The 26,492-nt window shown below is 43.2% G+C and overlaps 1 protein-coding gene across 13 annotated transcripts in view; it reads right to left on the minus strand.

Moving 5' to 3' along the window:
* Positions 1 to 26,492, minus strand: part of UNC13B (unc-13 homolog B) — a 378,814-nt gene that overhangs the window by 144,551 nt on the left and 207,771 nt on the right. For 6 of the 13 annotated variants that reach the window (XM_065598630.1, XM_065598632.1, XM_065598633.1 and 3 more), the window contains 4 exons: positions 9,946 to 9,992; positions 2,999 to 3,077; positions 1,298 to 1,372; positions 461 to 680 (listed from right to left, as the gene is read on the minus strand). In XM_065598630.1, the coding sequence (XP_065454702.1) occupies positions 461 to 680; positions 1,298 to 1,372; positions 2,999 to 3,077; positions 9,946 to 9,992 (421 nt within the window). Of the gene's footprint in view, positions 1 to 460; positions 681 to 1,297; positions 1,373 to 2,998; positions 3,078 to 4,237; positions 5,250 to 9,945; positions 9,993 to 10,133; positions 10,186 to 21,188; positions 21,212 to 26,492 lie in introns of those variants that run through there. The other 7 variants (XM_065598640.1, XM_065598628.1, XM_005288863.5 and 4 more) reach the window with 3 other exon arrangements.

Below are 26,492 nucleotides of genomic sequence, written 5' to 3' on the forward strand. Positions count from 1 at the left end.
GAATATTACCATCCCAAATTTGCAGATGGGGAACTGAGGCACAGAGATTAAAGGACTTGCTCAAGGTCAATCAAGAAGACTGTGGCACAACCAGGAATTGAACCTTCCTTTATAGTACTTCAGACCAGTGCCTTAAAACACAAGTCCATCTCTCTCTCTCCTTGGAAACAGCTTGTGTCTGCAAGAGGGTGGTGGCGGTGCAGTACAACAGCAGTGTAGAGCACAGTTTCAAGATGTCATTTATTTCAGAAAATGTGTAGTAATTTTAATAGAAGCGGAGAGACTTCAGTCGTTAGACTAGCATGGATCTAAACAAACCGTCAATGAAGAGGTTCTGTATATGTGCACAGTTTAGAAAAGACTATGGACAACTTGTTTGGAAATGGCTCTTCTCCAGTCCCCTCCCGTCCCCATTCCCACCCACCCCACTATCAAAATGTTACAAGGAAAAGCCACTCACTCTGTAAGCAATCAGCATTGAGCAGGTCTTGGCACTTCTCATGACATTTGACCCCACATTCAGTGCAGCGCATACCCTGCCTTGCAATGCCCCATAGGAGCCCTTCACACTCGTAGCAATACGTAGGGGTTGTAGCTGTCCACACCTCAAAATTGTGAGGGGTTGTGCAGGAGATAGGATAAATTAAGGCTTGCAGGGTCTTCTTATATACATGAGATTTCTGCAATACAAGAACACACACGAAGCAATGTCTGTGATTGGGATGCTGTTAACATGCACTGTTTGGCAAGAGAGTTATCCTGGGATAATGCGACTGTTTTCTTTAGGGAATGTATCATTTTTCTTGAATGAAAAAGAGAAAGGGTGAAGATTAAATCATCAACACTTGTCACGTCATGCCAGATGGAGCCATGACTGAGGTAGCCAAGCATGCTAAACCTAGGACCTTGTAGAAATGATGTGCAGAAAACACCATTTCAAAATCAGTTTTTACAGTTACTTTAAATAAACCATAACCAATGGCATTCAGAGAGCAAAGAAGTCAGGTCTGTGTGTAATAGCACACTACATAACCAAGTTCTACTCAGCATATCTTAGTTCATAAATCAGACCCTTACGCACTATTCTAAGGTTCTATCTGGGATATCATATTTGCCACACATTTTAAAAAAAAACAAGTAATACAGGTTGCTTTACACCTATACTCCTAGTCTGAGTCCTGCAATGCTCACTTGATTCTCCAAGAAGAATATGAATATTCACAGAACCAGCCCCATCCGCCCCCCCCCCATTAATTTGTTTAGGAAAGACCCCGGGGAGCAAATAAACTCTACTTACCAGCTCCTCATCCTTAAGAGAAGTTCTAGTGGCCATTGCTGAGGTAATTCCAGCCTTCCTGGATTGAACCAGTGACTGAGAAGGGAAAGTGTCTGTTATTCATTACAAAAGTGTACACACATTCACTGGAGGTCACGTACTTGTACATGCACAAAAGGGAAGACGCTGTCACCAGCAAAGGTACTGAACAGAAAGTCTACACAAGTCAACACCCTCTGCTACATTTTCCAAATGGTAATCTCCTTGCCCCAGAAAGAGTCAGGGTGTGTACTTTAAAAACATAAATCTAGTTAACTATGTATGTTTCCTTCTGCCCCAATCCACTTTGTTCTGGAGTGAGTTTTACTATTTCCCCCTGTATGAAGTGTAGATAAAACTGGATTCTCTCCTGCATCCTTAAAACAGACAAGGTTTATAAAGTGTTCTAAACTCATGCTCCACCTCCTACATTCAAGTTCACGCATAGATAAAGGAGATCAAATTATCAGCCATGTCACCTAGAAAGAGCTCCAAACAGGGATGGCTGGATTGGGTCAGAATGAGGAGGGTAAACTAAAATCTTGGGAGGATTTTATGGGGTTGGAAGGGCAGCATGTGTTTGAATGTGTCTGTGTGTCACATTCAGTGGCCATCCCCAAATATAATGAACATCACTGCTTCTCAAAGTAGCTACCTTCACATTGCGTATGATGGAGGGACTGCAATCTTAAATTTCTTAGGTTGCTGTTTTTTCAGCACCTGCCACTGGCATCTAACCAATATCTAAAAGGCTAGAAAGCAGATTAGGTCCTTCAGCAAGCTACTCCAGCTGTAGGAAGGCAGATAAGGAAATGAGAGAAGACGTTACTGATTCTTATAAAGCTAGCTAACCCCCTCAGGAGGGATCTCTTACTCTGATTTATGACGCTTGAGACAAGACTGAAAAGGTTCATTCAGTCAGTGATGTGGTGGGCCAGAGTGTGGCATATGCATGTATTGTGGTACGGCAGAATTCAAAATAAAAAAGCAAAAACAGTGGAGGGGAAGTAAAGTAAAAAAATCTTTACTTCGGGTAAAGACGTGGTGGACAGTTTTTAGCTCCACTTACCATAGCCTGTAGAGAGAGTGAAAGCATACAAAAGAAGTATAATAGGTTAATTCCATTATTACTAAGTTTCCAGGTATACAAGCAGTTAGTAAAACATACCCTCCTAGGCTCTGCATGTGTCAGATGACAGATGTACAAACCAAATTCTCTATCTTTACCTAGAATACATTTAGATATCAGTGTATGGAGGTTAGAGATTTCGCAACTTCTCCCAAGTGTTAATGTATTAGCTGTACCTGATACAATATTCAACACTATCCATAAAAGTTACACTCATCTGACATGCCATCAGTATAAGAAAGCCAGCTGACCTCCCTGTTTGTATGGTTTCTAGAGGAACATTTAACAGTGTGTAAACAGGTTTCAGTGATGGGAAGAATTTTTAACATTCAAGTTGCATGACAATTCCGGTGTACAGACACTAAGATACGGTAGGCAGATTTATTTCTCTCTAACATTCTTAGCACCTAGTATTTTTCTGAAACATCAGTATAGACATTAACATTTTCTACTATAGTTTGGAGATAAATTGACTGGAGTCATAAACGGTATTGCACCCCAAGACACAAAGTGACCACAGCAATTATTATATTTATAGAAAAGAAAAATCTTACCAAATCACTGACAAGTGGAATTGGTTTCTTTTTACGTAGATCAGGCATGCTGTCAATGCCATAGAGACCACCTGCAGGCCTGGAAGTGCAGGGGGGAAAAGTGTTAATAAGGTCACAGAAATGGCACAGTAGGATACTGTCACAAACCATCCTGTAGAAACCAAACATGGCCTCCTGCAAATATTGATCACTCTGCTAATAAAGTAATCAATGTAAACAGAAGGAATCAATCTTGACACATCGAGTCCAGCCCCCTGCCTTCACTAGCAGGATCAAGTACTGATTTTGCCCCAGATCCCCAAGTGGCCCCCTCAAGGATTGAATTCACAACCCTGGGTTTAGCAGGCCAATGCTCAAACCACTGAGCTATCCCTCCCCCGATGAAGGATTAATACACTGAAATGTGACTCAGTAACAAATAGAAAATGTTAAACACTACAATGAATAACCTTGTCAATTCTGAATGCTGAGCAGCACTCTTTTGGTATAGCTGCATCCACAATTTATTGCTGGTATTTTGAGCTTCATGTCATAAAATTCCTTGGAGGTTTGGAAACCATGCTGACCTCCTTCTTATCCCCTCTCCTCACCCCTCTCCACCCTCCAATGAAATCAGTTTTGATCTCTTCTTCAGAAAAAATCTCAAGTATTGATAGAGGAAATGCCAGAAGTTATCACACAAAATTGTGGCAGCAACACTTCAAACTCTAGACAGACACACTCCGTTTACTGTAACTCCAGCCTCCTGTCATTTTTTGTGTATCCACCGGTATTCAGGAATTCAGAACACTGCTATAGTATGAGAGAGAGAGGTGGGAAAGTGTCAAAGGGAGAATGACCAGCCTAAAGGTCATATCCTACTGTCATTCACATCAGTGCAGAACGTAAGTCCTGGGCCTCAGGCCTTTAGGATTTTGGGGGGAAATTCCATATTTTGGGGAAAAGGAGAAAGCATTTCTCTAGCTTTTTTATGTTTATGATGCCAAGGCTATTTCTAATATTCCAAACCTCGGGGCAAGGATGGATTTCATCACCAAGGACTATCACTAAGCTGGCAGGTAGAGGCATGAAGATTCATAGACAAGAGGAATACAATTGCTGCAATATGATAAAATAATATTCATTTTACAGCATCCAGAAGAGATGCAATAATTTTTTTTAAATCAAAAACTTAAGAGTCTCCTCTCCAAAAATAAAGTTTGATAGCTTTTAGTATACTTTCTTTTCCATGCACGTTACCTGACAATTGCAGGATTCTTGTAACAGAAACAATCATTGCCTTTAAATCTCAAACATTTTCCATATAAAGAGAGAGAGAGAGAGAGAGAGAGATTTTAAAACATTATAGATTCCCACACTGAAGTGCCAACCATTCGTTAGTAAAGTGGGCAGTGGAGTGAATGGCTGCGTTCTTTCCATGGAAACCAGAGTCATTTCCTTGGCTTCCTTGGCAACACTTACAGTGTGTAGTATTAACTGGTACAGTTGGTTTTCCTTGGTGAAGAAAACAAATCGCAATACTCCTATTAAGTGAGGACATTGGCAAATGTAGGTTTGAGCTCACAGTGGCTTGTCACTGGTGGTTAAGTGCCTAACTAAACCCACTGCATGCATTCACACAACACCAGGTGGAAGGCAATGTGCCAACTACAACAGCTGCAGAGCACTAGATGTGAACAAATGGGCTTTCCTTTAATATCCCTGGGGTTACACTACACGTAAACTAAAACCAGAACTTTTCAAGCCAACACCCTGATTTCCTCCAGAAAAGAGGGATGGCCCGCCATGACAGAGCCTCCATGGGCGCTTCCAAGTCTCTCTTTTGAATGAGCTGAAAACTCCACAGCCATGCTACACAGGAGCCTTTTCCTTCAAAATTTCCCACCACTGCACTACCACTATTCTCTGAGATTACAGATTTGGCTGATAGTAATAACTCTGTAGATGTAACAGACTTAGATTTTTGTAAGGCATTTCACTGACTACTGCAGAGCATTCTTATTTTAAAATGTGCATTATGCAGCATCAATGCAGCACACCTCAAGTGGATTAAAAACTGGCTGACAGATCTCAAAAAGTGGTTGTCAATGGAGAATGATCATCAAATGTGAATGTTTCTAGTGGAGTCCCACAGGGTATGGTACTAGACCAAATGCTATTAAACGTTTTCAGCAATGATCTGGAAATCACTACTGGTAACATTTCTGAATGACAGATTGGTGGAGTGGTTAGAACTGATTATACTGAGGACAGGGCAGTCATACAGAGTGATTGGGCTTGCTTGGTAAACTGGGCTCATTCAAACAAAAGGTGTCTTAACACAGCCAAATGCAAAAAGTTAAACAACAAGAAATGTAGGCCATACTTACAGAATGGCGGACTATATCCTGGAAACCAGAGACATTGAAAGGATGTTATTTTACCTCTGTGTACTGCATTGGTGAGACCAATACTAGAATACTGTGTACATTTCCAGTGTCCAAATTTTGAAAAGGATGTTGAAAAGTTGGAGAGGGCACAGAAAAGAGCCATAAAAATTGTTAAGAGGGCTGGAGAAAATGCCTTTCCGTGAGAGACTAAAGGATCTCTACTTATTTAGCTTATCAAAAAGAAGACAGAGGTGACAATCACTACCAGTAACTAAATACTCAGGGAATAGAAATTTGATAACAGAAGACTTTTCGATCTAGCAGAGAAAGGCATAACAAAATTCAATAACTCGAAGTTGAAGCTAGACAAATTCAGACCGGAAATAAGGTTAAATTTTTTAAGTGAGGTTAATTAGCCATTAGAACAATTCACCAAGAGTTGTGCTGGATTCTCTATCACTAGAAATCTTTAAATCAAGATTACAAGTTTTTCTAAAAAGATCTGCTCTAGTTCAAACAGGAATAAAGGGAAGTTCTACAAACTCCTGAAACAGGTACAGTAGTCTGGAAAGGTTGAGACACACTGATCAAAATGACATTACAGCAAACGAGATGAGTTGATGTACCTCCTGGAAGACCTCTGCATACCCCCAGGGATATATGTATCCCTGGTTTAAGAACCACCGGTTTTGATGATCTACAGCTAACCAAAGTTCACCTCTCTCACACAATCTTAACTTTGTCAGCCTGTTTGGTCGTTTACGTGAACTATGATGGTGCCAGACAGCAAGCACATGTCTCAGTCCCAGGCCCAGAGCTACAAGGGCTTACAAGTGAACTGCTGCCAATACCCTGCCACCAGAGGCTACGCTCACTGACTCAGCAGGGTCAGATGACTAGCAGCAAACTGATGACTGGACACCACTGGGTATAAAGCTTCCTCTTCCAGTACTATCCCTTGTTTGAGCAAATAGTCACTAGGCCACTTGCTGCCCAGACCTCTGAGACCAAGTCCCTGCCTCCTGCTATCTTGCCTTGTTCCCGCTACCACACCTTGTCCCTGTTCCAGTTGCCTACACCTTGTTCCTGGTTTCTGCTTCTTTGCCCTGATCCCAGTTGCTGACTCCAGCTTTGACCCTTGGTATGACCTCTGACTCAGACTTTGCTTCTTGGTGTAACCACGACCCCGACACTACTCAAGGCTCCAACCACTGGATCAGACTGTGCATCTTATGGGCCGTGACAACTTGCTCGGATCAACCTCAGTCTCCTCCAGGACTCGTTGTTGAACCCCTGGTGTGAGTATGGACACCACCAGGGCTCCTGCCCCATCGTCACCCCAGGGGCCTGTGAATTGGCAGCAGCAGATCACTGCCCTCTAGGCAGAAAACTAGAAACTGCAGGACCAAGTAGGACATCTGCAGATGAGAAATCGTTCCTAGCAGCAGCAAGCTACAGTACTCGGAGCAATTGTAGGTACCCACTCGGCTTCTTTTACAACACCGGCTCGGATAACCGGCCCCAGAGTGCCTCTGTTGGAGAGGCATGATGGGACCTGCAGTAAGTTTTGCAGGTTCATTACCCAACGCAGACTCCAGTTTATGCGCCAGTCCAAAAATGTGTCCACAGATCAAGTTAAAGTGGAGGCTAGTATAGAGTGAGGACGGCCCTGGCCTGGGCCTCTTCTTTTTAAGAGCAGAATCACTCAGTACTAACCAACGGGGAGTCATTCTTACAAGCGTTTGCCAGTATTTTCAATGACCCTCACAAAGCCCACACGGCAGAGACTGCCTTACGAAAGTTCAAAAAAAAAACAAAAAAACCTAGGGTCAGGCCCTTCCTATGTTGCCCAGTACAGATGTTTGGCTGTAGATGCCACTTGGAACAGTGCCGCTATCCTCCATCCATTTCAGCTTGGCCTTTGTGAAGAACTAAAAGACAAGCTGGCACAGGCGGACCCCCTTCTCCACCAGGTTAGAGGCTTTCGTGGGCCTGTGCATCCGGATAGACATCAGACTGCACGAATAGCAACTGGAACGTAGGAGGAGCCCTCCGACCTCCCGCACTTACCTAAGGCTCAGCCCTCAGCACCAAGGGAGCTTGCCTTGGTCAAGTCCTTGCCAACTGACATGGGACGGCCCCGCCTATCGCTGGGTGAACAAGAGCGCAGAAGACAGGAGAACCCCTGCCTCTATTGGGGAGGAGCAGGGCATACAGTAGCCAAGTGTCCTGTCAAAAAACGTGCTAACCTGATGACAGGGAAGAGACTAACTTCACACCCCATTCAGGAACCCAAGCCTGGGTACCACCAGGGAGAAACCCTGAGATTATGCTAAACTAGGAGTTCCTCATCTACCTCCACCTTCTACAAATTTCCCTGAAATTGCAGATCCTGCAGGTTGAGCAGGCCTTTCCCATACAATGAGGCCTTGACGGATTCGGGAGTAGGGGACAATTTTATGGATTTTTCCACAGCCATGATCCTCTGTCTCCTACTACAACCCAAGGTTACACCAGACTTGGTAGAAACAATAGATGGGTCTCCATTGACATTGGGCTTGTTACAAAGGAGACTGCACTGATGGAAGTGGTGACAGGGGAGCACCACAAAGTCCTAAGGTTTAACCTTATTATTTCCTCACATTTCACCATGATTTTAGGGGCATGGCGGCTCACCACCACAATCACCATATTCATTACCTTCCCATCCAGATTCTGTAGGGAGAATTGCTTTCCTGTTCAAGAACTCAAAACCCTAGAAACCAAGACTGAATTTTTAAATATGTTCTTATTAGACCTCCCATCGTATAAGAACATAAGAATGGCCATACTGGGTCAGACCAAAGGTCCATCTAGCACAGTATCCTGTCTACCGACAGTGGCCAATGCCAAGTGCTTCAGAGGGAATGAACAGAACCGGTAATCATCAAGTGATCCATCCCGTTGCCCATTCCCAGAACCAATGCATTTGGTTTGGTGCTAGCTGTATTAGGCATTAACACCCTTTCAACCTGAGTTATCTTTTAATGAAGTTCTTTGTGTGGCAGAATACAGTATATAAATTGCAGTTTGGCTAAACATCACACTTCTGGGGGTAATGAAGAAATGTTAAATGAATTATTTGTCTGACGCAAATTTAAATTTTGTAGAATAGTACAAGTCTTGTTCAATACAAAAATCATTTTAAATCAGTAATTATTTCAAAAAGTATAATTTCTACTCTTCAGGCCAGCAAATCATCTTAAGTGTGTGAACTGGTCTATTTATTATACAAACTCCTTGTTAAAAAGGGAGTAGAAGGTGTTGTTTAGAGTTAGAATAAATCACTATCTTCTGCTACTGCTAATTGCCAGTTCTCCACCAACCTCTTCAGCAGAAACTTGGGCTCCTTTGGAAAGCAGAAGGTTGCTAGGCAGCACTAGGCTTCTGCAGGTGTGGCAAGAAGCTCTCTGTGACAGAGCCAACATTGCAAAACACTTACTAAAAAGTAAAGAGCTGTAAAATGAAGCCTTATTCAGTTTAACTTCATGTTTGGTTAAGAAAGCCTATTTCAGTGGTATGAAATCTAGTTTACACACAAGGAGAACCAATATTGTGCTGAGATTTCAGGACAAAACTGCCTCTGCACATCAATGCTACTGTGTACTGTACACAAGCAACGAGAGAGAATGAAAAAACAAAGCAAAGCCATATGTTTCTATCCAAATATAACACACACAAAAAATCAAGCAGCATGTAATGTGTCCACGTCTTTGTCCTAAAGAAACTCGAATTCATTATGAAAAAACTACAATGGTGACACCCAATATGCAAAGTATCACGCTGACTTAACGTGTAAGCAGAATTTGCCAGCTCCAGTTGCTGTGGCTAGCATACTACACAGTGAAGAAACTGCAACTCACCTCACGCTGACGAGTTATAGATTAATAGTTGTGACCATTATTGAAGTAAAGAGATTTTGCAAAGTTTTGCCAAGTCCCTCCAGTTTTATCTGCTTACTCTACTTGCCATCATGGCTGCACTCATAGGATAGTTTCACACTATTCTTTAGTTTCATTTTCTCAGGAGTGAGGACAAGACATCTGAACATCAGTAAAACTCAACATTTATTCCGAGATGCTGTTTTTCCTTTCCAATGTGGCCAGCTACCTGGCTGACTCAGAGAACAAGATAGCATACAAAGCCTGCTCTAAGTTTTTAAGCACTTTACCACTGCAATTTGGATAGAAAGGACTATGAATACTTATTATCACCATACACGTTTGCATATAGCACTTTACAAACAAGGTGTAGCCGTGCCAACGTCATTCTTGAGCCCAGGTCTCAACACGAATAGCTGCACGATACACACTACGGCTATGCCACTTTCCTCTCAGTTTAAATGGAGGCTGTGAAACGTATCAGCGCTCTGCTCTTGGGGGCAGTATGGTCGCCTTTATGACAAAGTGTTACCATTTTAAGAGAATCATTAAAAGCAATTTGCAGAGTGCATGTTGCTTATACTTTTGCTTAAGTGAAATGAGAGAAAACACCGAAACAATTAAAATGGAAAATTAGAAAGTCCAAAACCCCACTTACCCTTCTTTGAACCAAGGTGGTTTTGATGGATCTCCATCATCTTGACCCTTAAATAATGAAGAAAAAAAAAGTTAGCTTCCAAAAGAAGAAACCCTGAAATAAATCAGCAGGATAAGGTTTGGGGAGAGGTGTAATGGAGCACACTTCATGCAGGTAAATGCACACAAACACTCCATTTCCAGAAGCACCTCAAATGACTGCAGCAAGGCAGGACAGGTCATGGGGATACACAAACAGTTGATGGGATCTCATCAAACACCTAAAGAGGGACCAAAAGAGCCTGTTCAGTGCACCTCCCCTTTCAAAAGGAGTCTCAGAAGAGCAACTCCAGCCTTCCCCACCCAGCCAAAGAATTCCTTATCGCTCTAGACCACCAGGAGTACATTTATATTTTATTATAAACTAAAAACAAGCTGTAAGAAATGCACAAATGAGGGACAGAATGAAGTTACAAACATAAGTAACCCTGATTTACTTAGCAAAGGAACACCTTAACCTACTGTCATTTTATTCATGCACAAATATAAAGGCCTTCTTCATGCACAAAACAAAAACTTCAGTTTGCTGTTAAAACTCCACCTTTAAGTTAATGTGCAAAAGCTTTGTACTCCACAGGGTATCCAGGGACACTCACTTTTTATGAGGTGCCCAGCTGAGAACTGAGACAGCTGCAATCCAGAGGCACAATGGGGTAAACTATGGTCAGGTTTTCAGGAACCAGTAAAATTTGCTGTGCAGAGGGAAATTGTTTACTGTAACTATCCCCGGAGAAGAAAGGGTACCTTTATTGTCTATTGCTAACCTACTCTTGGGGCTCATGCTAAGGTTGCCAGGCATCTGGTTTTTGACCGGACCACCTCGTCGAAAAGGGACCCTGGTGTAGTAGAAAGGGGGCCTGAAACAACAGCCCTTGTATCAGAGGCTGGTATGAGGCCTGAGATAAAGTAGTGGTCAAAGCTTTGCTAATATAAGGCAAAGTCAGGCTGTGAGCCAGAGGCAGGCCCTGCTCTCCGAATCTGGCAAGAACAGGGCTGATATTGCAAAAATGCACATTCCTAAGAGGTGCTAGCACAGAACACTCACGCAAACACATTGCAGAAGGTACCAGAACATCCCGATACCAGCACATTCCCCAAAGATAACAGGAACACACTGACCCTTCCTAAAGATAACGTCAGGATGACAGTGTGATGGATAGAGATGTACCAGGTGACAGGTGGTAACTGGCTACGTCAGAGGGTGTAAACTAACTACCTCAGAGGGGCAATACATAACTTGTTTGTACTGATGTATAAAATGGAGTCTCAGAGGGAGAATCAGCCGAGGGGGGAATGGAAAGTCCCACCATCCACTAAGCTTGTCACAGGCAGACATGTCTTAGTATCCTGGTAGAGTCTACCAGGTGCTATTACCGCGCTTCGTCGACAATAAATCTGGCTGAGCGCCTTCGCATCTTAACAGATCCTGTGATCATTGGGCAGTTCAATTGAAGTTTGCTGTGCCAACTATCTGCACAGAGCTGGGATGGCACACAGAGAACACACACATGCAGGCAAACATCTAATAACACCAGGTGGCTCCGGTCAGCACTGCTGACCAGGCCGCTAAAAGTCTGGTCTGCAGCGCAGCTGGGCTAAGGCAAGTTCTCTGCCTGCCCTAGCTCCACGCAGCTCCTGGAAGCAACCAACATGTCTCTCCTGCTCCTAGGCGCAGGGGCAGCCACGGGGGCTCCATGCACTCCCCCTGCCCTGAGCACCAGCTCCACAGCTCCCATTGGCCGGCAACCATGGCCAACGGGAGCTGCAGGGACGGCACCTGTGGGCGCAGGCGGCACATGTGGGCGTGGGCAGCACGCAGAGACCCCTGGCCCCTCTGCCTAGGAGCAGGATATGCCGGCCGCTTCCGGGAGCCACCTGATGTAAGCGCCGCCTGGACAGAGCTTGCACCCCAAATCCCCTCTGGCACCCCAACCTCCTGTCCCAGGTTGGAACCCCCTCCTGCACCCTAACTCCCTCCCAGAGCCCACACCCCAACCCCTTGCTCCAGCCCTGAGCGCCCTCCTGCATACAAACTCCCTCTTGGAGCCCACACCATGCACCTCCTCCCATACCCAACCCCCCTGCCCCAGCCCTGAGCCCCTCCTGCACTCCAAACCCCTTGGCCCCAGCCCGGAGCCCTCTCCTGCACCCCAAATCCCTCATCCCTGGCCCCACCCCAGAGCCCACATCCCAGCCAGAACCCTCACCCCCGTCGCATCCCAACTCCCTGTCCTAGCCTGGAGCCCCCTAAACCCCTCATTTCTAGCCCCACCCCAGAGCCTGCACCACAAGTCGGAGCCCTCACCCCCCCACACACACCCCAACCCCTTGCCCCCGACCCATGAAAATGTGTGAGGTTGGGGGAGAGTGAGTGACGGAGTGAGAGGGATGGAGTGAGGGGGTGGGGCCTCAGATAAGGGTCGGGGCAGGAGTAGGGCAAGGGTGTTTGGTTTTGTGAGATTAGGAAATTGGTAACCCTAGCTCATGCCCTTCCACAATTTCATCTTCAAAGCTGAATAACTACTTTCTAATGGCAAATTTGGGGTATGTGGAAGAGATAACATTTAAGAGTGATTATTTTAGGTCAGTATGAATCTTAATTTGCTGACAGTATATACACCACTTGTACAGAAAAGAAAAACCTAAGTGTAAGTCATTATCTTCAGAGACTGCAATGATGGTTAGTATAACAGGCACCCTTTCTCTAAAAGTGGGTGTCCTCTCCAGAATCCCCGTCAATGTAAAGGGACATCTGTCAGCAAGTACATTCCAGTCAAATAATGGATAGAAAACAGTAGACAACAGCACCAGAAAGGAAGATTCTTCTCTTTCTTTCCTGTGGGCACAACAGAAATTATGGAGAGAATCACATACTCCTGAAGAACCCTCCATGGAAGATCTGAAGGTACTTAGAAAACATAGCAAGTTTCCACACAGTTTGAATCATCAACCTCTCCGGGATGAGAAATCCGATTTCCTTACTGCTATTTATTATTTCTATAGCTTCATTGGTGTGCATGACACTGTCTAGACAGAAAACAAGACTCCTATCCTGAAAAGTGTACACTCTAACTTGGATTAAACAGATGAAGACAGGATGGAGGTAAATGCTGCACCAAAGTCAGACAGTTCAAACAAAGTTCGGCACATGCCTTGCTCATTCCGTTGATTTAAATATATATAAGTTTTAATAAATAAATAAATAGAAATATCCTATCTCCTAGAACTGGAAGGGACCTTGAAAGGTCATCGAGTCCAGGCCCCTGCCTTCACTAGCAGGACCAAGTACTGATTTTGCCCCAGATCCTTAACTGGCCCCCTCAAGGATTGAACTCGCAACCCTGGGTTTAGCAGGCCAATGCTCAAACCACTGAGCTATCCCTCCCCCCTGCATCCCAATGCATCCCAACTTTGATGATATAGGATTGTGAAGGAGGAGGAGATGGCTTAGGGTGGACACTGGCAGCTGGTTACTTCTGGCAGCAGGCAGTGCTCCACCCCTGCTCCGAACCCTCCTGCCGTGGTAATAGGTAACCATTATGCTCTTCTTGATACAGGAAAGAAGGAATCACTCCCTACAGTAAAGGAGGAGAAGCCTCGTACCCCTAAGGCTGGGAGATCTGCTGCCACCACTGCAAATAGGAAACGTAGGGTAGTGGTGGTTGGAGACTCTCTGCTGAGGGGGATGGAGGCGCCCATCTGTTGCCCTGACATTTCATCTCGGGAGGTATGCTGCCTGCCGGGAGCCGGTATCCGAGACATTACGGAGGCATTGTCGAGGATTATCCAGCCCTCTGACTACTACCCCATGCTACTCATCCATGTGGGCACAAATGATACTGCACGGTGTGACACTGAGCGGATCAAGAGTGACTACAGGGCTCTGGGAGTACGGGTGAAGGAGTTTGGAGCGCAGGTGGTATTCTCTTCGATTCTTCCTGTCAAAGGTAGGGGCCCGGGCAGAGACAGATGCATCATAGAGGTGAATGCCTGGCTGCGAAGATGGTGTCGCCAGGAGGGCTTTGGCTTCCTAGACCACGGGATGCTATTCGAGGAAGGACTGCTAGGCAGAGATGGCGTTCACCTTTCGAGGAGAGGAAAGACCCTATTTAGACACAGACTGGCTAACCTAGTGAGGAGGGCTTTAAACTAGGTTCGATGGGAACAGGTGAGCAAAGCCCACAGGTAAGTGGGGAACATGGAGACCGGGGAGATAGGTCGGAAATGAGAGGGAGTGTGGGCTATATTGGCAGAGAGAAAGGAGGGTCAGGACAAAACTGGGAGAAAAGATCAAACCAGTATCTTAGATGCCTATATACAAATGCGAGAAGTATGGGGAATAAGCAGGAAGAACTGAAGTGCTAATAAATAATTACAACTATGACATTGTTGGCATCACTGAAACTTGGTGGGATAATACACATGATTGGAATGTTGGTGTGGATGGGTACAGCTTGCTCAGGAAGGATAGACAGGGGAAAAAGGGAGGAGGTGTTGCCTTATATATTAAAAATGTACACACTTGGACTGAGGTAGAGATGGACATAGGAGACGGAAGTGTTGAGAGTCTCTGGGTTAGGCTAAAAGGAGTAAAAAACAAGGGTGATGTCATGCTAGGAGTCTACTACAAGCCACCTAACCAGGTGGAAGAGGTGGATGAGGCTTTTTTTAAGCAACTAACAAAATCATCCAAAGCCCAAGATTTGGTGGTGATGGGGGACTTCAACTATCCGGATATATGTTGGGAAAATAACACAGCGGGGCACAGACTATCCAACAAATTCTTGGACTGCATTGGAGACAACTTTTTATTTCAGAAGGTTGAAAAAGCTACTAGGGGGGAAAACCGTTCTAGACTTGATTTTAACAAATAGGGAGGAACTCGTTGAGAATCTGAAAGTAGAAGGCAGCCTGGGTGAAAGTGATCATGAAATCATAGATTTTGCAATTCTAAGGAAGGGTAGAAGGGAGAACAGCAAAATAGAGACAATGGATTTCAGGAAGGCAGATTTTGGTAAGCTCAGAGAGCTGATAGGTAAGGTCCCATGGGAATCAAGACTGAGGGGAAAAACAACTGAGGAGAGTTGGCAGTTCTTCAAAGGGACACTATTAAGGGCCCAAAAGCAAGCTATTCCGCTGGTTAGGAAAGATAGAAAATGTGGCAAAAGACCACCTTGGCTTAACCACGAGATCTTGCATGATCTAAAAAATAAAAAGGAGTCATATAAAAAATGGAAACTAGGACAGATTACAAAGGATGAATATAGGCAAACAACACAGGAATGCAGGGGCAAGATTAGAAAGGCAAAGGCACAAAAGGAGCTCAAACTAGCTACGGGAATAAAGGGAAACAAGAAGACTTTTTATCAATACATTAGAAGCAAGAGGAAGACCAAAGACAGGGTAGGCCCACTGCTTAGTGAAGAAGGAGAAACAGTAACAGGAAACTTGGAAATGGCAGAGATGCTTAATGACTTCTTTGTTTCGGTCTTCACCGAGAAGTCTGAAGGAATGCCTAACATAGTGAATGCTAATGGGAAGGGGGTAGGTTTAGCAGATAAAATAAAAAAAGAACAAGTTAAAAATCACTTAGAAAAGTTAGATGCCTGCAAGTCACCAGGGCCTGATGAAATGCATCCTAGAATACTCAAGGAGCTAATAGAGGAGGTATCTGAGCCTCTAGCTATTATCTTTGGAAAATCATGGGAGAGATTCCAGAAGACTGGAAAAGGGCAAATATAGTGCCCATCTATAAAAAGGGAAATAAAAATAACCCAGGAAACTACAGACCAGTAAGTTTAACTTCTGTGCCAGGGAAGATAATGGAGTAAGTAATTAAGGAAATCATCTGCAAACACTTGGAAGGTGGTAAGGTGATAGGGAACAGCCAGCATGGATTTGTGAAGAACAAATCATGTCAAACCAATCTGATAGCTTTCTTTGATAGGATAACGAGCCTTGTGGATAAGGGTGAAGCTGTGGATGTGGTATACCTAGACTTTAGTAAGGCATTTGATACGGTCTCGCATGATATTCTTATCGATAAACTAGGCAAATACAATTTAGATGGGGCTACTATAAGGTGGGTGCATAACTGGCTGGATAACCGTACTCAGAGAGTTGTTATTAATGGTTCCCAATCCTGCTGGAAAGGCATAACGAGTGGGGTACCGCAGGGGTCTGTTTTGGGACCGGCGCTGTTCAATATCTTCATTAACGACTTAGATATTGGCATAGAAAGTACGCTTATTAAGTTTGCGGATGATACCAAACTGGGAGGGATTGCAACTGCTTTGGAGGACAGGGTCATAATTCAAAATGATCTGGACAAATTGGAGAAATGGGCTGAGGTAAACAGGATGAAGTTTAACAAAGACAAATGCAAAGTGCTCCACTTAGGAAGGAAAAATCAGTTTCACACATACAGAATGGGAAGAGACTGTCTAGGAAGGAGTACGGCAGAAAGGGATCTAGGGGTTATAGTGGACCACAAGCTAAATATGAGTCAACAGTGTGATGCTGTTGCAAAAAAAGCGAACATGATTCTGGGACGTATTAACAGGTGTGTTGTGAGCAAGACACGAGAAGTCATTCTTCCGCTCTACTCTGCTCTGGTTAGGCCTCAGCTGGAGTATTGTGTCCAGTTCTGGGCACCGCATTTTAAAAAAGATGTGGAGAAATTGGAGCGGGTCCAGAGAAGAGCAACAAGAATGATTAAAGGTCTTGAGAACATGACCTATGAAGGAAGGCTGAAAGAATTGGGTTTGTTTAGTTTGGAAAAGAGAAGACTGAGAGGGGACATGATAGCAGTTTTCAGGTATTTAAAAGGGTGTCATAAGGAGGAGGGAGAAAACTTGTTCACCTTAGCCTCTAAGGATAGAACCAGAAGCAATGGGTTTAAACTGCAGCAAGAGAGGTCTAGGTTGGACATTAGGAAAAAGTTCCTAACTGTCAGGGTGGTTAAACACTGGAATAAATTGCCTAGGGAGGTTGTGGAATCTCCATCTCTGGAGATATTTAAGAGTAGGTTAGATAAATGTCTATCAGGGATGGTCTAGACAGTATTTGGTCCTGCCATGCGGGCAGGGGACTGGACTCGATGACCTCTCGAGGTCCCTTCCAGTCCTAGAATCTATGAATCTATGAAGGCCTGCAGAACAAGCAAGAGGCATGAGCTGCCAGCCCTACTGAAATCTGAAGATCAGCGGAGTTTCCTCACAGATCTTGGGGCATCTGCAGAGAGAAGGAGCATTCCTCCGAGGGGGTTATAACTCTTCACAACTTCCTGGGTGCCCCCGTACAAGCCACGCCATCAATACCCCCTCATCTAAGCCAGACGGCTACAGTCCCACTGAGGTGATCTGACAGTGCAGAGTGGGGACACAAGGGGACCTTGGAAATCTAGAGAACAATATAAACAGGTATTTCCTTTCAAAGAGGAAAAACAGAGTACAGGAATAATTCCCACACTTTTTCTATAAACTTCAGGAGAAGATGCAATAAAGAATATAGTTATTAAATCAAATAGGATTGTCAAGCCCGCTGGAGATAGCAATTTAATGTTCTGGTAGCAGGGGCAAAAAAGCAATTTTTCCACTAGAATCAACGACCAAATGTGTTAAATGCAAATTAACTGTGGTTTATTGCTGAAAATAACTTCTCAGATACAGAGAGTGGTAGAAAAAGTATTTGACTAGCTCATCTGAGGTGTACTAAATATAATTTGCGAGTTTTCAAGAGATTAAAACACTAGCATAAATATTGTCCAGAATATTTAATATTTCTAAAATCTGCCTGACAGCAAGGGCCAAATTCTGCTCTCAGAGGAGTGCCCAGCTTCCACTGACACCAAAGGAAGCTACCCAGAAGAATGCACAGACACAGACATGGCCATAGCGCACTCTGGGACTGGAAGATGCATTTCCTGCAGCTAGGATTAGTTGAAGTTAGATGTACCTCAGGAGGTGCTACCTCAGCAGAGAGAGAACGTAACATATCATAATATACCCTACAGCACCTAGTGACATTTTGCAGAGAGTTACATTCGCCTGTCGAGGGCAGAGATGTCAGATTGCAGTGCTGTTAGAATGGAATTACCAGAATGGATGAGGGTTTTCGCTTCAGCCTGGCAGTTTGTTGTCAGAAGGTAGCACCGCACCTTTCCCAGGAAAGGGAAATGGTTCAGCAGCCGACTACAGGCCTGGGTCAGACTGCTAGTTACAAGACTGTTCGAGTCAGTACAAAACTCTTAGGGTTTGGCAGACAGCAGTTGTTAGCTCTCAGAACAAACTGCAGCTGAGACAGCCAGATCTATCTCAAGCCAGGAAGTCTAATACTCAACAGGGTGGGACCAGGAGACAAACTAAGTGACAAAGGAGAAGGCGGTTCCAAAGGATGGCTGGCATTTTAGCCATTGTTTCTCATGAACCAAGCAGGAAAGGGAAGCAAGGAAAACCTGTACATTTTAATACCCAGAGTATCCACAACCGAAGCCTTCATGCAAAACCATTCAGGAACTATTTCTAGTTAAAAAAAAAATATCAACATTTCTGCCATCCTTACGCTCATTGAGTTGTCCCTCACTCCTCGAGTAGCAACTTGGACTGCTGAAAGCTAGGAACCACTCAACACACGAAGGAGTGCAAAATCCAGCCCAACTATTCCTTTAATGCTGAACATTTTTTTTACTATCCATCTTGGTAAAGTGTATGAATGTGTGAAAATATATTTCAATAATGGAGCATTAAACAGATACTCAAGTACATAAAACTTGAATCATTACATCACTGTTCATTTTGTTCTACACTTCTCATACTGACAGGCAATAATTTTACAAATCTGGGACCTGGTCCAGCAAACACTTACCACCAGGTATAGTGCTTACTACCGCATGTAAAACCGTGGGACCACTCACAGTAGTGAACACTACACCCAGTAGAGTTTACTTAAACTGTAACTCAATTCTCCTACCAACCAATAACCCTAATGAGAAACCAAACCACAACTCATATTTTGGAATAATGAGCCAAACTAATAGAGCTGCTCATTTAGGCTCAAATAAGCAAAACTCTCATTGAAGCCTACACTGAGTGTAATGAGAGCTTTGCCTAGGCAGATACAGCAGGAGCTAGGATTACTAGTCCTCTGATCTAATTATTCTGAAATAATTAGATTGCATTGCATTCTACAGTGCAAATTACTTCAGACAAAAAAAGCAGGTGTTTTAATGGAGAGGAAAGGAACATTTAAGCACTTTTGTAGAGGAGTACTTTAAAAGAGAGATATACACATGATAGAAACAAATGCATCCAGCGGACAAACACACCAAGTCTGGAATGGATGAAAAGTAACAATACCAGTACCGAGCTGCCAGTTCTCTCCAGGAACAAAGGAAAAACACTCCTTTTTAAAACCCATTTAATCTTCTATTCCTCTTAAACATTGCATCAAACAAGTTATCAGCATAAGTGAAAACCATATTGATATGTAAAACCACTGTACATAAATGGTTGAAGAAGCACCAAGGTTAAAATTATTTTTTTTAAATGTGTCCTTACCTGAATATAAGTAAGTTAAGTTATTAACATTGAAAACAAATGCCAATGTCTAAATTTGCTTTTGTGAGAATCAGGAGGACCAAGATGCTAGGGTAGGAGTGACTGTGTCAGCACCCCTACTGAACCTCTGAGCATGTGTTTTCAGAGGCATTGGCGAGCTCAGACTGAGCAAAGTGGTCACAGTTATTAAAACGCTGGACCAAGATTCCAACTAACCTGACTTGATCGCTCATTCAATTTTACATGATGTTCAAAGTTACAGAAAACCAAAAGGTGACCATTTCATCCACGCCCCCCGTATCTGCAAAGAAACTTCACCGTAATGTGACAATGGCATCAGCTTAAGCAACTGACGGAAAGGTTGTCATCCCAGGCGCAGCTGGAGGATAACCAAATTCAGGCAATTACAGTTCTCCATGTGGAAGACCCAGCAGCCTGGCAGGTATCTGATGCTTTTACATGGAAGGAGGAAGATGACAGAGGATTAACCTCAGAGAAAATGTTACATACAAGACATTCCGTTTTTTATTTGTCATGTGCAGTAATATGAAGCAGTTGATGCACAAGTGACTAAGCTAAAGCTTAAAGATCAAACTTCTGAATTCGGGAAACTATGAGGCACCTCGGGAGATTTGTTCCACATACGAGCCAAATGGCCACGTGAGGTTCAGGCAGCTGCTGGAAGCATGAAAAGCAATTCATGCAACGAGTACATAGCCCACAGTGAGACAGGAAGGGAACCAAAATGGCAACTGAAACAGGAATGAAAGGTTTTTAGGACAGGCAGAATTTCCTCTGCACTAGAAGTTAAGAATACAAGCTAAGAAATTGCACAGCACTCCATGAAAAACTCCATAAATGCACCAGGCGTGGGGAGAGGAGAGAAAGAGGGGAACAAACATTTACCACACAGTTAAACCCAGTACTGTCTGTGTACTTGAATGGCAGCAAGCAGTGATGCAAATCTCAACATAGGTCCTGTGACTGGAGAGCAAACTGTTTCAGATTAGCAAATACATCTAAGTACTGATGGCACAGTTGTATCCTTTACACTGTATATTGGAACACAGGACACTAATTCCAAGGAAAATAGACAGTACAGTAGAGCTAAGGAATCTACAGCCAACCCCGTATTCCAGTTCATGTAATATCGCTTGACCCCAGTGTTATTACTACCGATAAATGGTAGTTTCAGGTTTTAAATGCAATAATTATACAGAAACAATTGAGAGATGAATGAAATGATGCTAGTGATGGAGTGTGTGGACGGGAACCACTCAATTTATCAAGAGGTGCAGAAAGTAAATGGGGCACTAGAAAACACTTGATAAAACACTTACATTGAACCACTTCCCCTTTGCTAATGTTGCACCTGTGTATACATACACAGATCACAGAGTATCATTCAGGAATCTCTCAATCTATAAAGTATGAATATTTTTTCCTTAGAGGTAACCCGCACTGAACAGACTCTTCTTTGCTCATACACATTATTAGTGATTCCTCTGAAAACCAAAACATGCTAAACTCAGGAAGAATCTGAAAGCTTCAGCTGAAGCAACTGGTTACAATTAGACAGGGCATGCACACATATTGGAGCTTCAGAAAAGGAAGAGACACACTGGTTAGAATGTACAGTATGTATAACCTGAAGTTCTCCTCTACTTCCTTCTGCAAAGAAAAAGAGAGGAAGGAGAAGAACAGAGTTATTAGAGTAGATTTCTGCCATGGACTTTGCGACAGAGTTTTGAAAACTGGAGTAAACCTTTGCTGAGAGTCCAAGAGCTGTTCGTGCAGTGGGAAGGTTTTCACATGCTTGTCTGGAACATTTACATACTAAGGTCTATTTAGCTAAAATGTGGATAATTTTTAATTAGAGTTATAACATCGGGGTTCATGTTCTTACGCATATTAAAGGGCTTCCAGTTCCCTTTTCATTAAAAAAAGACGAACTTTTTCATAATCCAATTTTCTTCTCAGAATTATGTATCACACACTTTACATGCTTGCCTGCCGGATAAGGCCAAAGAGGGAAGACCCTCTTAAATAGTCCCAGGGTGATTAGTCTGGACATGACATATTCCTATGATAAGTCTATCTTCTGTTATTACTTGTATTTAGATCAAATGCCTAAGCAACAGAATGCTGAAGAAAATCAAGAGGGGTAAAATAGTTCCATTTATTAAAACCGTAGTGAACATTTTTCAAGCTTGCATTTTTCAACGACTTTTTTTCCTGATGTAAAGTTATTGAATTTTGCCTGCAAGTGCACTAGTAAAGCTTCCCTAAGTAGTATTGATCTTGCTAGAGTGGCCCTTTTATCTTTTTCATAAAGACCATTTTCAGTTAGGTGGCACCATCAGCTATTAGCATATTGCCAAAGGTTGGCTCTCTTGAATGAACCACTGCAGAGGTCATTACGCTATGAAACATATGCAAATACATCTGTGTGTGTGAATATGGGGGAGTGAGAGAGCGTCCATCAGTCTGCTGTGTTATTTACCAACGTTCCTTCATATCCCTATCTTTCTTTCCACTCTTTCCCCCAATCTTCTCCTAGCTGCACTTCTCCATCCCTCTTTCATCCTATCCACCTCACCTGAAAACAACACTAGCTCATATGGCCAGTGCCTCCTACCTCATACAGCCAACAGCAACAGAGCTCCCATCCCCTATCTGCACGCCCAGGGTAAGCACCAGCTCATTGCTCAATACATTCTGGGGTGCTTTCAAGCACGGGAAGCATTACAAGCTCGGAATCTCTGAGGACCGTACACCTGGTGTCTTACAGAGAGCGCAACCCCAAGGGGTGGCAGTGCAATGAAGTAGTAGAAGCCAGTAAAGATCCCTCCCAGCAAAGATGGGATGGAAGGTTGAGGATGTTTGGGTGCAGTGCTCCTCTCCCCATGCCACAGCAGGCTAGAGCTCTATCCTGGAGGATATACATATACCTTTCAAAATGGGGCCCAGAATAGCAGGCAGTTACCACTTTCTCAGTCTTTGCAAGGATGCTGCCATTTTCCTGCATAACTTGTATTACTTTACTACCAGAAAGGGAGCAGGAATTTCACACGACACAGATAACTTGCACTATTCATCACAGAAAGGAGGTGCATTTCTTATTTCTCTCCCCTCACTTCCTGGTTTCTTCATCCTAATGACAGAACAAATTCTATGTCAGAGGGTTAAGGCACAGCCTAAGGATGGTTAATGGGGTCTGCTACAGCCTAGTAGTGGCCTTTTCAAGGCAGGCTACAAGATTCATCTGCTTTCCCTGGCTTTTCTAGGACAGTGGCTAGGCACTTTATAAATGGGGGGAAATAAATACTGAAATCAGGAAACATGCTTCCTTCTTTCCTAATTTTTCTGTTAATCAGAAAATGGCAACAACTGTGGAATGAGACATTCTTGGTCACAGAAAAGCTGAAGCTTCAAGAGGAATTTCTTAGAGTATTCTCCTTTAGGTGTCTTTGTATATTTATACATTTGATTTGAAAAGACCAAAGTCTTCCTTTCTTCCTACCCTCTCTCTTTGTCTGTCAGCGGAATGGCAGTCTCCATGGGATACATTTTACATTTTTTGTGACTTTTTCTAAGCAAAGACCTTTTCTGTTTTTAATAAGATTTTTACTTAATGAATAAAAAATCTGAGGGTTTCCTACAGCAAAACTAGTCTCCCAAAAATAAAATAAAGAGGGACTGTACTTTAAAAAATAATTCCAACATTAGTGAAGTTATGCAGGAGTCACGCAACCTCTTAGCTGTTACTTGCACTTCTAGTTCACAGTGATTCATAGGTACACAAAGGGCCATTTCACAAACCTTCCAGTGCAATAGTTCTGTGTCTGTGTGAAGGAATCAAATGACTTTAGAGAAAACAAGCACTAAGTCAAGTACGCATAGCAACTAGGGGCAATCAGTTGAATGCTAAAACAATTTGTAAAATTACTCTATATAGGATGTAATTACATATGTGCGATCACTAAGACAGTATTAAAACAGACAAGCTACTTTCAACTCAATCACTGAAAGTCAAATCATTTTATGCAAATGACAAGCAAGAATGCAGCTAAAACTTACACTTTTAGCAGAGATTCTGGATCAGAATATGTATGACTACAAAATCAAAATATTGTAACAGAAAAATTTAATGAACAGACTTCTATACAGATTTCAATTCAAATAAAATGTTAATTTAGTTTTAGGCTATGTTTGAACAACTACACTTGATGGACTGGCTAAAAAAAATCTGTGTGTATAAGATAATTAGAGTCTTCAAAAGCATAATATTCAATGGTGTTTTTATCTTAATGTTGACGATATGGAAACCAAGATGGACACCAGTATGAGCATATGAATTTATCCAGCTCCTTGAATCTGCACCTCAAAATACTGAGACACAGTAAATCTGATTATCTTCACGGGTAACGCACAGTAAGCTCAGGGAGGGGGTAGCTAGGGGCTGTGTGCGGGCAGGGGGTAGCTCAGGATGCAGGTAGAGGGTAGCTAGGGGCTGTGTGCGAGCAGGGGATAGCTCAGGGAGGGGGTAGCTAGGGGCTGTGTGCGAGCAGGGGATAGCTCAGGGAGGGGTAGCTAGGGGCTGTGTTAAGTGAGGGCGCTAGCTCAGGGTGCAGGCAGGAGGTAGCTAGGGGCTGTGTACGGGCCAGGGGGGATCCCAATGTGGCTCCTGACTTCAGCCCCCGCACCGCTCCTGGCTGGAATGGGGGGGCTTGGGGGAACCGGGTTTCAGCTCCGCAGCCCCCCCGAAAGGGCTCACGGACCCCTAGGGGGCCACAGACCCACGGTTGAGAACCGCTGATTTAGAGCAAGGAGAGAGAGGCTCCCTGCTCTTAATTCAGGTGCCCAGACCTGGATCTGGCACAGCCCACAGCAGCCCAGAGCTGCAACGGCAAGGAAAATCCGGTTCAGCCCTGGGGTTGGAGCATGCTCAGTGCAGAGGGAATCTGGGGAATTTAGCCTCTAAAATATAACGATGCTCTACTGAGCAAGTGTGAACTCAAGTTTTTCAAAGGCCTATAAGTTGGCCAAATTCGGACATTTTTTTGTTGCTGTTTAATGGATTGTTTTTAAACGGGGATGGGAATAGGTACTTCCCAGAAACAAAAGCCATCCCCCTGACAACTTACAAAACATGTGGCAATGGAGCAGAAAAAAATGCCAGAATTTAATGTGGGCAAAATGTATTTTCCACTTGTTCTTGGGAAAGGCTGAACGTTTTGGCTTAAAAAAAATAATAATCAGCCTCAGGCAGACACCTGGCATGGAAAATATCAGTCAAACTGGTTGAATGTTCGGCAAAGTTATAAGCAACTGAAAGCAAAGTAATTTAATGGGACGCGTCAGACACCCTTAATAAAAGGCAATGCTACCAGCCCTGCCTAGAATTATTTGCCCTCCAGCCATCACCAAAAATAAATACTTAATTCAACCCTTTCCGCAGAACTCCATCCAACAGACTTGTTCAATTTTGAGCTTCCTCAATTTGTCAGAGGATATTTCTTTTTATTCAAATTCAATTGAAACAGTCACTATTTAGATACATCTGTCAAGTTCTAAATTGTTCAGGTAATTTGCATTTGGGTACAACTATAAGTCATTTAAACCTTTATACCAATGATTCCTTCACCAGAACACACAATGATTTATTAATACCTTCCAGGTTATTTCTGTTCCTTCACTGCATCGTTACCAGATGTCTCTATTAGATATCTTGAACTAAACTTTCAAACTAAGATATAAACAACTATAATTCAAGGTCAGAGTTGCTTAGAGGCAGGCAGGAGGGATTAGGTCACCAGTGGAGCTGACCTAGACTCTTATAAAGGCTGTAAAAACAGAAAAAGATTTTATTTTTAAATTGAGATGTTAACCAGCATCATGAGTTGGCAAGGCATATTTCACTGCATTCTGAGTATGGTGACCTTGAAAAACAGGGTTTGACTCAGAAATCTATAACAAGCTACCCGCAGTGAGACAGAGCACCACAACACCTCAAATCAGCTTCCCTATTATAACATTTCCTGAGAAAATGAACACCAGATCAATCCCTTTTTAATGGAACAGATTTTATTAACAACTTTCTCCTGCCCTCTAAGACTTTGGCCCAAACCATCATCTCTTCTCGCTTCACCTACTGCAAACCAACGTGGCCTCTTTACATCATCCTTAACTGGCTCCAGGCTATCCAAAACACTGGGGCCAAACCCAACTCCCCCTCTCCTCCTGTTCTGACTACCTCCCCTCACTTCACTAGCTTCCTCTCCACTTCCACCTCAACTTCAAGCTTTGCCCTCATATTCCAGACTTTTTTTTTTTTGCAAAATAAAGTCTGCTCCTCCCTATATCTGATTTCTTCCCAGTTTCACTTCCTTTGCTCATGCTCCCTTAAATCACGTCAGCTTCCTGCACCAAGAGCACATACTACACCTGATGTACTAGAGCAACTGTAATAATAATTTACCACTTTGATGCCCCTTTACATATGCAAATCACTGTGCAAACACTGATCGGTCTTTACATCATCACTATGCTGTATTATCCCCATTTTACACATGGGGAAATGTAGGCAGGGAGCTGCAGGGATATGTAAGGTTGTCCAAGAAGCCCATGTCTAGACTAGAGCCCAAGAGTGTTGACACTCAAGCACGTTCTCCTTCCTCCAGACCACACTGCCTACTATTAGGATTTGAACACTTTGATATGTCTTTACTAGGGCTGTCAATCACAGTTAACTCGCGATTAACGCAAAAAATTAATCGTGATTAAAAAATTAACTGCGACTAATCGCAGTTTTAATTGCACTGTTAAACAATAGACTACCAATTCACATTTAAACACTTTGGATATTTTTCTACATTTTCATATAGTTTGTATTCTTTGTTGTAATTAAAATCAAAGTGTATTAATTACAAATATTTACACTGTAAAAATA

The sequence above is a fragment of the Chrysemys picta genome, chromosome 6 (genome assembly GCF_011386835.1).
Source record: "Chrysemys picta bellii isolate R12L10 chromosome 6, ASM1138683v2, whole genome shotgun sequence".
NCBI lineage: Eukaryota > Metazoa > Chordata > Testudines > Emydidae > Chrysemys > Chrysemys picta.